Below are 18,627 nucleotides of genomic sequence, written 5' to 3'. Positions count from 1 at the left end.
ATTGTTCAAATGTGGAACAAGGTCCGTTTTTTCATTACACTTATGTACGATCATTTAAATCCGATTGCGGTGCAAGGGTTAATAACGATCGAAATTTTAAAATTTGACTTTAAATATTTGCCGTTCTAAATAAAATAATTTATTTGTCGAGCGTTGAACAATCGCTTTCGAACGCCCACAGATTCAACGAAGGCCCTAAGCTGAGTAATTTTACGACCGAAACGACAATTAAAAAGTATATTGGATTGTTATTTCTGGACAGACAATGCTGACTGTAAATTACGTCCGCCTATTCGGTATGAGGCAATGTTATGGGAATCTGAGGAACTTGTAACAATCGCTATCTACGTTTGCGCGTAGCTAAAAGTATGGAACAATTTATTAATAATTTAACAATACTGAATCCAGACAGAGATTTAAGTTTACCAGTTGATCACATGAAAAGCCAACAGAACATAGCATGCGTCGAAAGGGGAGGTTTTTATTATAACATCATTACTAATTCAAATTTAAAAAATGTTTTGTTTTCTAGCGATCATTATTTTAACTTTTAATTCAGTTAATTGTTATCAATAGACAAAAATTCAATAAACGAAATACACATTTGAGGGGTAATGAGGTACAGGGTACCCAATGGTTCTGATAGTTTGCCATTTTTATATATAAAATTTACATGGAAACTGACTAACCAGAATTAACCTAATAGGCCAATTATATGCACAGAGTTTCAAATAAAATTTATAAACAAAAACGTATTTTTTTAAATAAAGTTTAACGCCCTGCATCATAGAAACGAAAAATAGCACCACATTAAAAATTCCAATATTTTTACACATAAAATCTGTCACTAACAGCTTGACTCATCTTTTTGACTCACCGTGTGTGAATCCTGGAAATGTCAACGCTATATATAATTTTGACTAGCAATATCTAGTAGCCTTCCTTTTTATTCACGAATCTCGCTAAATTGATATAAATTTAATAGTGGTTTTTTCTTCTTAAATTTTAATGCCTCTGAATGGCATTTTACGTGGCTATCAGGCGGTATCTTGACAAATGTCAAAGCATCATCTGCCACAGAGTTTAAACGTATCAAAATTCGTTACAAAACGATCGTTTCAAGAGCATGTTGGTAGCAATTGCCGTTTTTGCATTCATAATAATTTTTAATGATACCTTTTTCGCATCGCATTCCTATGTTTCTGGACTTGTTTGTCGGGGAATTCCATTACACAACGAAAGTAAAGTACCATAACGGATTCTTGGAATTTTATTCTGACAAAATCAAGTTTATTTACAATTGAAAATAGCGCGATATCGCGCTTGGCTGAAACATATCACGTAAGTGAGTCGGAAAATTATCCGACTTTCTCCCCGGCGTTAACGGCTGCCAAAACTGGAAATAAAACCATATTCACTTGCATGCCGTTAGAGTAGCCTCATTGCTACAACGTTGCGTCATGTGATTCAAAATAATTACATTTTTATGTTATTAAATATTAAGTAAACAACGCTTTCCGAAAACAGTTACGCGGGGCACTGGGAGATTTTCTTCCATCTTTATTTAAACATTTTAAAACTAATGATTATTAGTAAGCTGCATACTGGGACAACGAATTGATTATTTCACAATTTCTACATTTTATATAATAAATAAAGTATTATAAACAAGTTGGTTGATTTTTTTCTAAACAAACCCTGTTTGCATGTATACATTTTGGTAGTCTCTTACAATATCAAAAATAGCACTTAATACAATCCATAAATCATATATTTTTTTTCCGTTCCAAATCAATCTTCGACAAAATTTTACAAGTAAAGCAATATTTAAAATTCAAACATTCTGAAGTGAGATGGTCAAAGTTGAAATGAATGCTTTACGTCAATTGCTAGTGTCGCGTTTTAATAAATCAAATTCAAAATGTTCCTAATATGCTACCGTCTTATCTTAATCTCAAAACGCACAACGCGATCGAAACGAGAATCAAAATATTGCCGCAGTTCCGCTGTCCGCTATTGTAGAAGCCTCCAAAAACCTGCAATCCTGCCGTTTCTATGCTTTGTTTGCAATAGTCGCCGTCGTATAACCATCCAATATACTCTCCGGTCCTCAGATTCTCATTGCGTAGCCACTCCTCGAGAGGATTGAAGTATTCTCTCAAAGCGCCTCCGTCGAGTCTACTGTCTCCCGTGGCTTGAAACAAAACGTCCCTCCAGGATTGGGATGAACCCTTCTCCATAATATTTCTGTAACAGAGTCAAATTCATTGGCGAATCGAAAATTCATATTTGCTAGATAAGTTCTGCATGGGTGCAAAAGAAACCCGAGACAGTAATGCAATAGACTCAGCCATTTTCAATTATAGATGAAAAGTTCAATAGGCTTTTCCTGGAACTATGAGTTTATTCCTATAGCGTGTGATAAAATATTGACCTCAGGAAACCAAAACAGGAAAAACAAAACAAATGCAAAAAACTTAAGAGGGTGATTCCGTCTTTAAAATAAAGTTTAGCCTATCAAAAACCAACCATTAGGGAGATATTCCGCTGCAAATATGGCGGAAAAATAATGTTGTTACATTTATCTTAAAGTCGAATCGAATCGAATAGAACAATAAAATATTACGGAAGTATTAGTATTATAAAAACACAGTAAGGGTAGTCTATCATTCTCCTCTCTAAATTTAACGAAAAACTTATACAATCACATAAAAAATACATTTTTTTATTTAGACACTTGTGGCTACTCCATTTTTTCTGAATACTCACTGTATCTAAATAAAAAAAATACGAGAAAAATTTTTATTAGAAAAAAAATCTAGTTGGCTGCTATCACTTCTTAAATCCTTTCTTATAATTGCGATAGCTGACATTACTCAGTTTGAATACAAACTGTCACTAATTTATTCAATAATTTAATTTAAGTTAAAAATGATAAGAGTAGACTAATTCAATCTCTTCCACGCATTTTGAAAAATAAGAAAATATGCAGAAAGAGTATGTATAATAGTAATACCTCGGAAATATTTTGGTTAGTTTTGGTTTTGGTTGGCTCTTAACCCAACGTTTATATAACAAACTACCCCATATATTAACAGTTGTTGTGGTCCAGAAATAGAGGGACGAATTTTGTCTTTTTCTCATGACATAGTTATCAATTTTAAGAAAAGTGCGTGGGCAGAAGTTCGGGATAAACTGGAAAATGGCTTACAGAAAATGAAGAATGTTGCTTTTCTTCTTAGTTCCACATTATAACTCAGTGCAATTCAACATCATTAGTGAACTTCGTAAAGAAAGTTTTTGTACCTAAATGAGAATGAGATCAGCAAACGATGTATCTCCAAACATTTCATTTTTATGAAATTCTGAATCTATTTATAAACTATGGCATTTTGGTGTTGGTGTGTCTAGTTTTAAAATAGTTAAAATCAAATCAATCAAAAAATATGAAAACATTTATTGGGAAAAATAGAGTTTCCAAGATACAGGCTGTTAAATTGGCAAAAAAATTAACTTAATATTCACTCGATTTTGTTGAAATTTGACAATGTTATTTGATGTATTAAGAGGCTAATTTAGATAATGGATCAAAATTATTAAGCCCAGTGGCACCCAGAACATAAAGTACACTACAACAAATGTTGGAAATGACAATTCTTTGAACGATGAGTTCGAGTTAAAATTCGAGATCTAATTCTTATTTTTTCTCAAGCATTTGCGATTTTTTAATTCCTCAATTTCTCTATGGGAGTAGCGCAAACCACCTTAAGGTGTAAATTAAGAAAATATGTAAATAAAAATAAAACAAAATCTTTTTACAGAAAATTTGCAAAGAAAAAAGAAGAAAGCAGAAATGATTTTTTATTTTGCAAAGCACTTTTCGATTCAGATGTTTTTACAAAAAATGACATGCAATAAAACAAGCTATATTTTTAAAACTTTCCATTTGTTTATCCATGTTTACAAAAACTTTTTTTCATATTTTTTTGACGAGGAATCGTTCTCCAGAATATCTCTGTCTATTTTTCGAACGCTCTGTTTAGCAAGATTTATTATATCCACGTGAATGACAAATTGTAGCAGGTACCCATCTCTCATGACTATTGTACAAAAGGTAATACTAATAACCGATTTAGCACCGGATATTGTCAAAATAATCAGGGACAGCGTGTCAAAAATCGACTACGTGAGACTTGTCGCCGTTCATTTGTTTTATCCGTCAATCTGCAACCCGCCGATCGGGCTTTCGCAACGTTCCGTGGAAGCTTTGACTCCTTTCACGCGAGATCCCCCACAAAGACGACCTCGACCGAATTCTGGTGCCAGCAGGCAGCGGAAAAAGGAATCTTAAATGTATCACGTTTACCACGTCTTTTTCCATCCTGTCGCGTTACGTAAGCGGCAGACTTACAAGAGGACACAAGAAATGTACGCTAAGACATACGTAGATGTTGAGAGACATAAAGTTCATCCCGATGGAACATGCGTAACAAATTTCTATCTCTTTCTCATCGGGCAGACGTGCACTTGGCATTCGAAGCGAATCAAAAGATCAATTGGTTCCGCCTAATTTCAACGCGCGTTTTATATGAACTACGTGACCGAAGAAATGCGAATTAGAATAGCCGGGAGTCCTGAAGAAATTCGATGAACGGTTGTGAATACAAACCTCTTACATAACGACCAAGCTAAGAATAGGAAATCAAAATTGCGTGAAATGTGAAAAGAATGGCAATATTTGTTTAGCAATGGCGGAAACTGTGCCGTGTCGGTATTTGTTTTGTTGAGTCGCCTATATTACATATATGACCATATTCTTTAAACGTTCGGTCTTTCAGTCTTTACTCTTTCGAATACTTATTCATTCGTTTCAACAATACACAAATATTATTGTTATTATTGAATAAAAAAAATGGACGACTATATTATGCATAACCCTTAAGAAATCCTCAATGACAATGGCATAAACAGACCTATCCATTCGAGGCTAAACATCCGTTTCTGCATTGTCTAAATTAATTGTTCCCTCAATTAATAACCGATTTCAGTTAGAGTGCAACCCGAATTCACAAGCGGAGTAAAGCAATTTTCTTATTTAATTTCCTGTTCCTTTGGAGAGTCAGTTCCCACGCCATTTAGAGCCGTCTAGACGCATCGTATGCAATTTGTGTAGGCACAGATTGTACTATCGCAGTCCCTATCTTAGAATATCTATTATTTTTCCTGTTTATCTTTCACACAGCGTACAACACTTAACAGCTTCTAGGATGGCTTTTTAAAAAAAGGGCTACTTTACTTTTGGACGCTTTAAATTTAAGTAGGATACCGCAGGCTCCTTTATTTCTGATTTTGTCTTGTATTTCTATTCTTATCAGCTATAACCACAACCACCACACTTATTGTGGCACAAGCAATAATAATTGTACGATTCTGCTAATTCCAAGTTAGCTAGTAACACTTAATGACCCTAGTTATAGCAACAAGAGTGTACGTGTATGGAAGCAACTGAGCTAAACTAAGAGAGATGAGAAGATAGATCAAACTGCCGTAACAATGAGAAGAAGAACTGTGATCCAGCCAAACATTTAGTTTGGTGAATAAATCACAGTTTAGTTTTTCAGACTATTTTAACTTGTTGGTGTACTGTACCCACGCATCTCAGATTAGACACACAAGAGGTTGTGAGCTCGAACCCTACCGGCAACCATCGGAGTTAGAGTGAATATTTACCTCACTTGTTTCGTGATCAGGAAGTTGTTACCGAGCTACCAAGAAAAGTAAGACTTTTAGGGTAATATTTATTCATATCAACAAAGAGAATAACAAACGTTATAGCAAAAAAGGTTAAGGACTACAGGTCTTAGATATTAAAACTATTACCTTCGATAGGTAAAACGTAGTCATTTAAATGTGTGTCCAATTCAATCCTAATGTCGATCATACTCCTCTTTAATTAATTAGATGAGCACGTGTATATTGAATCGCAAAGATAACAACTCAGTATAAGATAACAAGAACTTAAGATTAATCGTAATTTCGGTTCAATGCATATAAAGGCAGGGGTAACTTTTGATAGTAACCTTTGATCTTTGATGCGACAGAATAGAGTACGTAAGTCAAACTAATTAAAATTACCATATATAAAAGGCTGTTGTTTGATTTTATAATTAAAACCTAGTTGAAACTGAATTGAAGCGAAAGTCTTAAAAACCCGACAAGTAGGGAGATGGATTAATACAGTATTTATTTCAGATGGATGAAGTTTTGTTTTGAAAAGATCAAGAAGATTAAATAAATTATTATTAAATTATATAGAGGATTTCAAGGCAAGTGTGAAACACTTAAGGGGATAAGTAGACTGGAATACTAGAGATTAGATCATACTTCCCAACCATATTTAAAGAAACACTTCCACAATGGCATGCAAAAAAAACACTTTTTCGACATGCAGTGTTTAATGTTTTATGTTTTAATATGGAAAGGGTAAGTTCTATTTCTATCTATCTATAAACCTGGCTATCAAATCTTTTCTTCCATCTTTCCATCTCATTGCTTTACTACTTATGATGGGGACAGGCTTATTCTATTCGCTCTACCAATTCCAAAAAAGTTAAAAAATATGTAATAAATCGGTTTTTATAATAGCAATACTTCTATAAAATTCCATCCCTAATAGTTGACTTATTTTACTTTATCTTCGACAAGGAATCGCCCCGTTAAATTTCTCCCATATGTTTTGAAAGACCTTGTAAATACCGCGAAAAAACATGCACTTAAAATGTCGAGATAGGACGAAAAACGAAAGCGACACGTGTCTCAATGCTCAGGAATTCGTTAATAAACTTCATAATATCCCGCTTCGCCTTAATAATCGGCTACTTGCTACGGAGATCGTTAATTGCGTTTCGCTAGAACTAAATCCGCGCTACGTGTGCATTGCGAAACGTCGTTTTTAACCTTAACGATAGTATCTGTTATGTGCTGATACTCGTAGCGACGCTGATTTATTATACCATTGTTTTTGCTTGCCGAAAGGCGCGCTTTGGCATTATCTGTTTTCTGGCATAATTTTGGATACAGGAGTTGAACGAAAAGCCTTCCTCAATCCGCAGATTTGTTTCCCATTATCTTAAAAATTCTAGACAAGACCTTGCGTTGCCCTTGTAGTTTGAGTCGTTTATGTTGACAAAGTTTTTAATTCAATTCCTGAGATATTATACCTAGAGCTAAAGCATGAGTGTGAAAAAGAGGCGAGAAATCATTTCATACAACAATTAGTTTTTTTTTTATCAAAAAAAGTTAACTTAATCATAAACCGTATTGATATTGCCTACCTATACACAGGTAAAATGTAGATGTATCTAGAAATAAAGGTTTGGACGCCATTTGGATTTTAATTATTGATGGAAAAAGATATCGCAATTGGGAAATGAATACTCCAGGCGACAGGTCCAACACATAAACTAATGTAATTGAAATAAAAATTTCATCAAACAAAACGTTTTCTTTATATCATATCAGAACATAAATAAAAACAAGTAGTAATAGAATTCTAGCATACGGCATCGGAGTTATTTAAATTTCGTATCGCGTAATCAGCTACAGCCCAACAATACAAAAAATAACGTATATGATTGACAAAAATAATACTATTCCACCACAGCTGCCATGTGCCGAATTCAAACAATGTGTTCACATCTGAATGATATAAAACTCATAAAAAAAATTAAGACTGTTATAATTTTAGAAATGTGAATCTTGACTTTTAAACCTTTGATAATTACCTTAGGCATAAGCGAAGACAACAATAATAGTGAAACGGGACTGAAATTGAAATTAGAATATCGTATTCAATAATTTTACATAAAAATCTTAATATGCATTTGCACTCAATTAAAATTATAATATTGTGTTTAAATTGTACATAATTTATCCAAATCAAAAAATGTAAGTGTAATAAAGTTATTGGTTTCGGGTTCCATTTAAATTTTAATGTAACTTACGTAAGAAATGTTACCTAAAACGTGCCGCCAAAGAGTAAAAATAATCTTTACTAATCTTTGGTACTGCTATGGTTTGTACAAAAAAAATTCTAAATAGGTTACTCTTAACTTAACTTTAAAATTTTGGCAATTTAAATATACTTGCGAAATTGCTGTTTTGCCTATCTCTTAATGAATATAAGTAGATCAGTAAAGTGCATTGTACCCCACCATGGGGAAACATGGAAAAGGAAAAGCTTTAGCGAAATACACTCTTGAAATTAAAAGCCGATAGTGAATCCTTTCAAACTGTTATTAAAGAACAAGAACACACACGCAAAGTCGGCTTTTGTTGTTGCAAAACGCAAGTTATGATCACGAAGAATTTCGCTTTCACGATTTAATTACATTTATTTCGATGTTAATCAATTATTGCCACTTCCATTGTTACGAACATGGTAAATAACCACCTCGTGCGCCCTCGACAAATGCCAACACGTTCGGCTGGTATTAACAAAAGTCCAAACAAACGCCATTGTTCTACTTTTTATTCGCAAAATAAGGTAAATTCGATCGTTTGTTTTAAGAAAAATTCGTAGAAAATAACAAAATCTACTATTACTTTTGGTGGTTACGTAAGTGCGAACTGGTTTAGTTATAGTAATAATAACATCATCGTTCTTCTTCTTTTAATCTACTTAACTTAACGGCAGTTATAAGTTAAAAATTTTCGTCTAATTTAAGTTTAATTTAACTAAACCAAACTTAAATTTACTAATGACGTGAAAAAAGTAACTGTTAACGGTTAGCAAGCGTTTGGTTTTCTTAATATTCCGAATGATTTCGGAAAGTTTTGAAATAAATTTTCAATAATTCAGTAATACTCCTTTTTCTCCTTTTAACCGCATTAAAAATAGTTATAAAATATAGAACAAAAACACTCGACAATAAAAAGCCCCGCATCTGCATAAATAACCACAGAAAATCAATACATTGTCGACAGCGTTTGGTCAAAAGTTTAATTTGGTTTTATTTTTTCATCAGTAACTTTTCTAATAACAGATGTATCGCCAGAGCATTCGATTAGGTGCGTCCCTGTAGTAATATCTCGGATGCGAGAAAATTCCATAAAAGAAAGAGTATAACCAAATGTTGGCGTCATGTATCTTCGTAATTATCTACTTTTTGACTTACCTCATCTTACGGTAAAGTCGTAAGATCGTTAGTTCGACATTTTTATTAATATTGATAAAATAGACAATTGATAATTTAAGTATTGTCTTAAAAATAAAATTATAATTAATAGGTAATACGAATAACAATACTAAAATTAAAATAATCTTCGCTATATTATTAATATATCAACAAGTTGAAACACGTTCTGTCACTTTCGTTTTTTTTTAGAAAAAATCTAAATTTGAACTGAACCATTTATCAAAATAACTAAGAACTGAAAGTTCAGATTTTCACGAAATTATATATTTTTACATGACAATTGTTTCGACAACACCGTTTACACATTTGATAAAGACACGGTGTTGTCGAAACAATTGTCATGTCAAAATATATAATTTCGTAAAAATCTGAACTTTCAGTTCTTATTTATTTTAAATCTAAATTTGTCTTCCAGCGTTTGTAGTATCATATTGATGCACACTAATATTGTAATACACAATACTTTATAATTTAATTTTATCCAGTAAATCAGTGAAAAGTTATTATTGTGTTTGACGTTTCATACTTACTTGCTGTATTATTACGTGATCGATGAAGCGTTGTTGCGACTTTTGAAAATTTTTTATTTTTGTATGTGTACTACATAAACACCACTAAGTAATCTGCGATTTATGAGAATATATAAATCTTTTCATTTTCAATGCAATTGAGTCCAGTTGAATCAGTCTTACATTTATAAATTGTAGAAAAATATCTCTATCAGGGTTCACTAACATCAAAGTGTAGTAAAAAGGACTTAACAGTCAGCAAATCAGCTTTCGCTTCTCATCTTTTGTCAAACGGTTCATAATTTTTCTGTTAAAATTCTACATGAGAACTAGTAAAAACCTTTGAAATCACCGAAACCAAGGGAGTAAATTAGTGACGAAGTAATTGAGTAACTGTGTGCATTTAACTTGACGCTTATTTAAGTTATTTACGTTATTTTATTCTGTTTAAATATTTCTTTTCTAGACCTAATATGACCATGATGTCGAAACATTTTTATAAAAAAATTGACAGCTTCACTTTTGGGTATGTTCATTTAATCCTTAATTAATTGACCAGGTCAATGAATGTTGTAATGCAGAAAAATAAATAAAGAAGAAGAAATATTTTCATCGCAAAATCAAAGCAAAATGTTGCATAACTCTTTGCGTGTATCGATATGGGAATGTGTGTGGATCGTGACATCTGATAGGCAGTAAAAATCGATTTCCCGCATGTGTGGTTTATGTTCCTACGAGTGTTGGTTTTATGCGTTAGACTTTTACCGTAAATCGTGCGTAATGGGCCCGGAATAAAGTTGTTGGCACCGTCATTGAAGAACAATCTGTTCTACACCTTAGAACAGTAATTTAGTAATTTATTAGACAGTAAAGATCGATCAACAATCACCTAACTTTGTACCCGCAACTGGATTTATGAATTAACTTTGTAAAATTTCGTTTAACTAAAATAGTTTTTGAAGATGAAATGAGAAGCACAAAAGTGCTTCTCATTTCACTTTTCCTACCAGAATCAAAGTCAATTTATTCCATATATAGACTTTGCTAGAATAAATGAAATGTAAACCAACCAATACTACGATAATATGTTGTCGATTTTAAGATAATAATTAATAAGAAATTAATGACTCAAACAAATAAATAAAAATATGTTTCTGCTTCATATTGCAGTTATTTAGACACGTAAAAAACTTCTTGCAGTAATAGGTGATTTTATTTTTTTCATACAATGTAAAGCTAATCTAAACGAAATCGTACAGAAAGTTGAGATTCTCAAATAGCAAAGTAAAATGCATTCTCGCAGAAAAAAAATGTATTCTTCTGTTTGGAATGACCGTCGGTCACATTATAGCAGCTAGTCAAAAATCCGCAAATAATTTTTCGAAAATCAGGATCCTTTAAAATTTGTCCGAAGAATCTCTAATACCTGTTACATATCATGATTTTTTGTGCGACCATTGGTTTTTGGGAACACTTTCGCAAAACATCATCATACATTGAATGAGTGACGTGTGACATGAGTGTCCAATCGCTGCCACCATGTGCCTAAAGTACCGGCAACTTTTGAAGTGACTCGCAGTGTTTAATAAAGCTAACGTTTTAAAGTATTAAGGTTTTATATACCACGACTTATCGTACGTTTTATTGATCAAAGAAAACGAAATACAAAACATCTGTTTTGAGAAATGTATACTGTTTTTGAGTCAGTTTGTCCTAAATGGTGGTGACTGAAGGTATCCATCATGAATCCAGAGCAGTGTAAAAGATCCTATGAAAAAACAATATGATCAATATGCACATACGAAGTCGCTAAAAGAAATAAACCAGACGACTGGCGCAAGTATTTGCAAACGGACGGTGCTCGCACGTACAAGCACCGTGTTGTCTGATTAGTCTTGCTAAAATTTGTTCTGCACATCAATTCTCCGACTTGTTTTTGCATTTCACTTCAATGAGATAAGATGTACGTTCTGTTATTTACATGCTCCGTTTTACCAGATAGGACTTGTCCTATAGGACAAAACGTACGATAAGTCGTAGCAAATAACTAGCTTTTAAAGGTTTTAAAGTTTTCTATAATTTGTGGAGTTGTTCCGAACTGCCTCGGGTAATAAGTTTTGTTTCAAAGCTCGCATTGCTTATCTTTAGTTCATTGAGTAAATGTTTAAATAGCCATTACGACACGATCATGCGAAGCCCGTATTATAGGCGCTTTCGTAAGTGTTTCCGGTACTAGCCCATAAATATAAGGTCTCTGTTTCGCAAAATGATCTGAATTTGAATTCAACAGGAAAGACACGATTTGCATTATCCACAAATGCCGCGAGCAGGAGCGATAATCGTTTAGATAAAAGACACAAGTCGTGCCCGGTATTTATTTACGGTCCAAACACTTGGGGAATTGAAAACTACCAGAGTTGAAACAAAATAATCCATACCAATACCTTTCTAATGTAAACTGTAAAGCGGGACGAAATTTTGTTGCTTTTTTAGTCACTCGGTCGTTCGAAAAAACATTCCGCTCGAGCATTCTGACCCACTTTAATAATTGATCCCTTTTATTAAATTTGACTTTGAAAGTAAGCAGAATTTTCGTCGTTACTCAATACGTTCCTTATGTATCTATGTAGTTCGTTTTTTTTCTCACCGAAGCCCACGTGACCGTGACTTCAAAGCTTTTAAATTCGATTGCAATCTTGCGCAACTTATTTATTTATATTATTAGACGGATCCGACGCGTTTGGAACGGATACGATCTAATTTACCGCGACCTTGCCACCTTGCAAGACTTCGCCGCCGTATAGTTCTTCCTTTGTTGCCGCAAACAAAATAAAATCTCGATTTTCCTGCCACGACGGCCAAGCGGTGAACTCGATCTAAACTGAAAACGGCGAGATAGACAAGGCAGGCAAATTACGCGGTAGAAGACAGTTCCTGACTTTTCTCTTGCTTATTGATATAAAGCGGAAAATGGAACGTTCTTGTTGTTTGATTACTTTTATTATACCGATATGTTCTTACTGAAATTCTTCAAAAACCTCTGCAAAAAATTGGTATACATAGAAAGTCAAAATATTTAACATTAAAGAAAATTAATCATCAGAAAAGAGCGATATGTATTATTTCATTTTTTTTTAAATATCTGAAATACATACTTACTTAACTTATTTAAATAGGTAAAGAATAACAATTTTTGATTTATTCTCGAATTCAGTTTTTGTTTCTGAATGACACACATTCCACAGTTTATTATTAATTTATAAAACTTACTTTCCAAAAAAAACATTTTCTCGGATGTACGGGTCTTTCGAAAGACGTCAGCGCTCATAGATGATGTATATTTTCATCATTTTCTTTAGTATTCATTTTTTAGAACTAGTGCGTTTTAAAATGTTCAAGTACAATACTGCCGTGCGTTGGCGCATGTTTATGGAAACACCCTGTATAAATTACTGACAAAGAAAACTTTGTCAAACTGTTGACTGGAACCTTCGGCACTGCACTAACACACAATAACGCGTTACACCACAAACCGAAGCTCAATTTTGCGTACTGTTTTAATCTTCTCCTGAAGATGCCAACTTGGTTGGCGAAGCGCGCGTCAAGTACGTAAAATTGAGTTTCGGTTTGTGGTAAAACGCGTTATTGTGTGAAAGAAAACTTTGGAAAACACTTTAAAAAATTGTTTATTAATTTAGACCTGCACGAAACAATTACCACGTACACCGTTGTGATTGTCACCATCAAAAATGGTCAAAATGGTCAAAAAAGTTCAAAGCATCCAAAATTAGTAATAACGTGTATGACACTTATCCCATTACTACCAGTGTCCCTTTAAATAAAATTTGCTCTAAAAAATTTAGATTAGCTGCAGTAGTGGGACTATTTCAGTTAAATCGAATTGTTTTGCTGTCAACTCTTTACTTACGTCAGTATCCTTCCCGCTTCTTTGCTCCTGTATATGTCGCACTTATGCAACGGTCTCTTGAGATCGCCAGGTACATACTGACCTGCCGCCTGGCACAGTGCCTTGTAGATCTGGAACTGAAGAAGCGTACTGACGAAGTATCTGAAAAAAACCGGATTGTTTGTATTTAAAATGTTTGCCAAGTAAAGCATGCTTCCAGTCGTTTTCTCATGGATACCATTAAATAAACATCCCTTTAAAAACTGGAATCTTTAACTCAGAAAAAGAAGCAAGTCATGCAAAGATTATATTCTTTAGCTGAATATAGAATTATATAGAACAGCACACCCAGGTTGCTCAAGCACCTACATATCGCAATTACAGATAACAGCCTAAAGCTTAAGAGTTATTACACTTCATTTTCTACATGTTGTCCTGACACCACAATTGTACTCACACAACTGAAAACTAGCGGTAATCTACTTAAGTCACTGATAAATCTCAGGAATAATAATGACATAAAAATGATTTTAGATGCACATTGCTGAACGAAGATGTCCATAACCGACATCTTAGAAGGTAGGATATAATGGTCGATCTGATTAAAGATTAATTGACATTTTTAATAAATTGAAACCGTTACAAACAATTTACCGGACTAAAGAATGTTTGTCAATAATTAAGGTTATGCGTTGTAATAGTTTTCTGATATGCAAGTGAAAGGTGTTTCTACTAATTTTATCATTTTGAGGGATAAAACATGTTAATTGTTATTGACACAAACTTGGTTTAACTTCGAATTACTGGCCTGCACGTATAGTTTAAATATCTTGAAAATGAAAGATGTTGAAGTTTTTGTTAAGAACACAAAAGTAATACGCATTACTTCCTGCTTTAACGAAGGGTTCGTTGAATATCTTGAATATCTTAGGATGGAAATAATGAAATTCGATTAAATATTACAAAAATAATAGAGAACAGATTTTTTTTGAACTGTGAAGTAAATACGTAATCATCTCTGAAAACTAGATAATTGTTTTGAGAATAATACTAATTAAAAAAAGTTAACCAACTTTATCGTATTGTACGTTGTCATGGTATCCCTAAATCGGTTGCTTTAAAATTGGAGCTAAAAAAATCTCGAATACTTAGAGTGCAGCAACTTGGTGCTATATTTCTATCTATTAAAATGTTATACATCTAAAATCACTTCGCCAATAGCAGCTTGAAGACACGATATAATGATTGTCATAACAATTACCAGAACAGAACAAAATAATATTTTTATTAGATCGCTCCACCGTAAACATCAAACGATACCAATTTTAACACTAGTATTGGTTTTTTGTTCATTTTTTTATGTCTGCATAAAAAAATATAATAACGAAAGTGCGAAGGTGGTGATATTCGTAAAATGTACCTTTTCCATTTAATATTGAGTAAGTAAAAAAGAGATGTACATTAAAATTAGTAGACTCAACCCCGAAGATGAAGAACTCAACTCAACTCAGGCCTTATATGCTTTCGTATTTTTTTTAAAACTTTGAGTTAGAATCAATTAGCAAGCACCAACGATAGGATGAAGAAAATTCTCATAAAAAATTGTACAATATAAAAAATGATGAGTTCTTATGGACGAAATATTTGTGGGATAATCATGATAAACAGGTTAAAAAGATACGCGACTTACAACCCCATAATGAGGGATATTATTTTCTCGAAAACATAAGAATTTTCTAATATTGTTGGGCTGCTTAAACGAAATTTTACTTGCCACTAGGTAGATTTAAAACGCATTTCTTATTCACATTAATTGGGGTGGCCACATTGTCATATATATATAATCATTATTTTCATTTACGACTTTTCAACATTCTTAGATTTGGCTAATTTTTATTCTGGTAATGTACAGACAACCAACTCCTACAAATAGGCACTTTGTCATGGAACAACACATTCCGCGACTTGCAAAGTTTAACAATTGTTAGAACTTCCACTGTGAATGGCTTACAAAAAAATTCACATCTACATCGCGTTCCAAAAGTGGGTCATTTTTAATTAAACCTATTACGAAAATGCTTGATTTGAAACCTAATATCCACGAATTATATTTCCTTTGTTTCGAGATAATTGTTGGCAAAAGATTTTGTAACGGCGACGATGATCGATGTTTCTTGATCGTGGGTGACTGTCACGTTCGCACTCGCATTTGATTTTGAGTTCACGGCTTCAGTATTGTAATTGTAATAGGATACAAAAAATAGCAAATAACTTATGACCAATTGAACCTAGCTAATATGTAATTTGCGACTCAGTCCATCAAAAATGATCACAAAACAAAATTATAGTTACAGATTTGCTTCAAGAGAATCGTCTTACAGTATATGAAGAGAAATTCTATATTTTTACATTCATCATTAGAACTAAGTAATTTTTTTTCTAGGTCCTTAAAATATGGCTTTTGGCTATAGAATAAAAAAGCAATTGCTATTACCTGCCAAACAGCAAAAACAATATTATATACAATGGAATCATTTAAATTCGTCCATATAATTGAGGTAGTTAATACTCAATGTGAAATAATTCCATAAAGCACAGCAGTATTACGAAACTAAATATACAAAAATCCAAACGATTTTTCACATATAGGTTTACGTAAAAAATTATTATCTATGCTAGGAGAAAACTTTAAATCATAAGAGTAAGGAAAAAGAAAATTTTGCATCGTGCGTTGCCGTCAGTCACCGTCCCACCCAAGGAAACAAATCGACTCGCATTTTAGAAATACGCGGGTCAATTCCCGGGCTTCAATTTAAAAAAGCCGGTAGTTGGATTAATTGGGTATTTCGTGTAATTGTTATATAAGCAATAATATTTAATGAACATGATAGATGGAATTCCAAAGTTGTCTCCAATCGCCAAATTAAACAAAAGGAAACTTTGCAATTCATTTAATATTAGAAGACAATGGTAAAAGATAAACCTTGGGTTTTACCAAATAAATAGTTTATTGTATTTGAACCGTCACGCCGCTAATTGTCAATAGGCGGATTCTCAACGTCATTGACTTTACAACCGCAGAATTGTCTTTTGCGTCAAGTTCAGTGCTTCTTCAGTTCGGATTTCCTATGATGACACGCCACCATTTAATGAAAGTAAGAGTCTACCGATCGCGGCAACTGTCTAAACGTATTTTATTCCACTGGCCATAAAATTCGATTGCAAATACTTTTTATTTAATCGTCTCGAATAAGTCACGATCACACGATCAGCCTTGATTGGTTCAACGGGACAAGTAAGCATCCTGTAACGGTCACATTATATCCGACAATCTATATCACACGAAAGTGAAATTGTTAAACACGCAGAACCCACCAAAAGATACTTTTCAGCGTAAAAGGCGCACTCGAAACTGGTTCCAGGTATATCCCGAGAGAAAGAGATTATTTAATTGCCTCATTGTTAACCGCTGTTAAGATATGAAAATTTCGCAACCCGAACGAGTTTTGAAAACGTTATGTATCTACATGTCTTCGTTTCCTTGATCGCTTTCCTCCATTTCTACTTTGTGGCGAATTAATGACAGACAATTAACAACGAAGCATTAAGTAAAAGCTGTACCATTAACCAGGCAGGTGATGGAATCGAATGTCTTCCTTGATCTACAAGAGAAACATATCTCAAGTTTTGAAGCTCCCGCAGTTCGCGTTAAAGGACGATCAAGTGATTTCCAATGATTTTTGGTATATTCTATCACAACCTTGGCCAACGTTGGCCAGCGAGCACATTCCATCGATCAAAAATTAAGTAGCATCATATATTTTAAATAAAATGCTTGATATTATTGCACTTTCTACTATATTATCGTTTTCTGATCATTTCGAGCTTTTTTCCCTATATTTTGGGATGTTTTTAATATTTTAATTATTTTCCTTATGTTTTGCAATAATAAATTGACCAAGATATTAGTTCTGCGTGCAGTTTTTTCTCCGTTATACAGAAACATCCTACGTATTAGCAACTATTCTGTAAGACAATTAAAAAGATTTTCAATTCATAGAAATACCAGAATAAAAAATTTCTGCAAAAATGTGATTCATTTAATACTAAGTTAATCATATATGCACACAATCCTAAAAAAATCCTTCGATCAACCATTGTAGAAGTACCTGTTTCTTTCAAATAGTTTGATGGGAGACGGGCTGAATGAGAACTCTCAGAGGAGTTGTTCGACTTTACCGATTTACGTGTTTAGAAAAGCAAGTTTTACCTGTGACATAATTTAAAAACAAAACTAAAAACCAACCATGAGATTGAAAAAAATCAGTAAAATAAAGAGGGCCTCCAGGGTATCTACGAATTTCCTGATATTAAAATATTTGGAAACCCTTTGTTAAAACATGTGCTATCTTTTTTTTTTCAGGTTTAATCCACGGCAAGTTGGTGCCTTATTAAATTATAAATTGTAGTTATTTTTTAAGCAACTTGCTTTTATTTCGGAATCCTAACATTTATGTCTAAAAAATTAGTATATCTTTTAAAGAATCTTTTGCTATCCCTAATTTCAAGTATCCAATTATTCAAGGGTCAAGGATCAACACTTTAGTCAGTGTTTGAGAACCGTTGGATGCTTTCAGTAGATTTTAACCACTTGCAAAACGGTCACGTCACATGTCACCCACTGAATATATCCGAGTTGTTTTACAAATATATATGCTCCACATGACACAACAAACTCACGACTAAAATGTCGTTTATCAAACTTGCTGACTAATATACTATCAACTAGCTTCCAAAACAGTTGATACAAAAGAGGTCCAGAGCTTCAGAACTCATAAATAATAATAAGGCAATGGTAAACTTTAAAATTTAGCATCCTATAAATTCAAACTTGGTAGTAATAAATAATTAATTGCGGCGTTTGGAATAAAAAATTGGAACAATAGTTCGTTTGTCCAATACCGCTAAAGATAGAAAAATAATCAGAAAGTAATGGCGGTAATGGTTTACCTTA

General features: G+C 33.2%; 1 protein-coding gene across 1 annotated transcript in view; it reads right to left on the bottom strand.

The window, feature by feature from the left end:
* Positions 1-1,254: 1,254 nt before the first annotated feature.
* The window catches only part of LOC132700286 (angiotensin-converting enzyme), a 47,914-nt gene continuing 30,541 nt past the window's right edge, over positions 1,255-18,627 (bottom strand). The window contains exons 9-10 of the mRNA XM_060667466.1: positions 13,635-13,775; positions 1,255-2,247 (exon numbers count right to left, since the gene is read on the bottom strand). Of these exons, the coding sequence (XP_060523449.1) occupies positions 1,944-2,247; positions 13,635-13,775 (445 nt within the window). The 3' untranslated portion in view covers positions 1,255-1,943. The remainder of the gene's footprint in view (positions 2,248-13,634; positions 13,776-18,627) is intronic.

The sequence above is a fragment of the Cylas formicarius genome, unplaced genomic scaffold, assembly GCF_029955315.1.
Source record: "Cylas formicarius isolate icCylForm1 unplaced genomic scaffold, icCylForm1.1 PGA_scaffold_4__25_contigs__length_36172078, whole genome shotgun sequence".
In the NCBI taxonomy this organism is placed as follows: Eukaryota; Metazoa; Arthropoda; class Insecta; order Coleoptera; family Brentidae; genus Cylas; species Cylas formicarius.
Note: the sequence above shows the minus strand (reverse complement) of the source record. Positions and strands in the feature narration are given on the sequence as shown.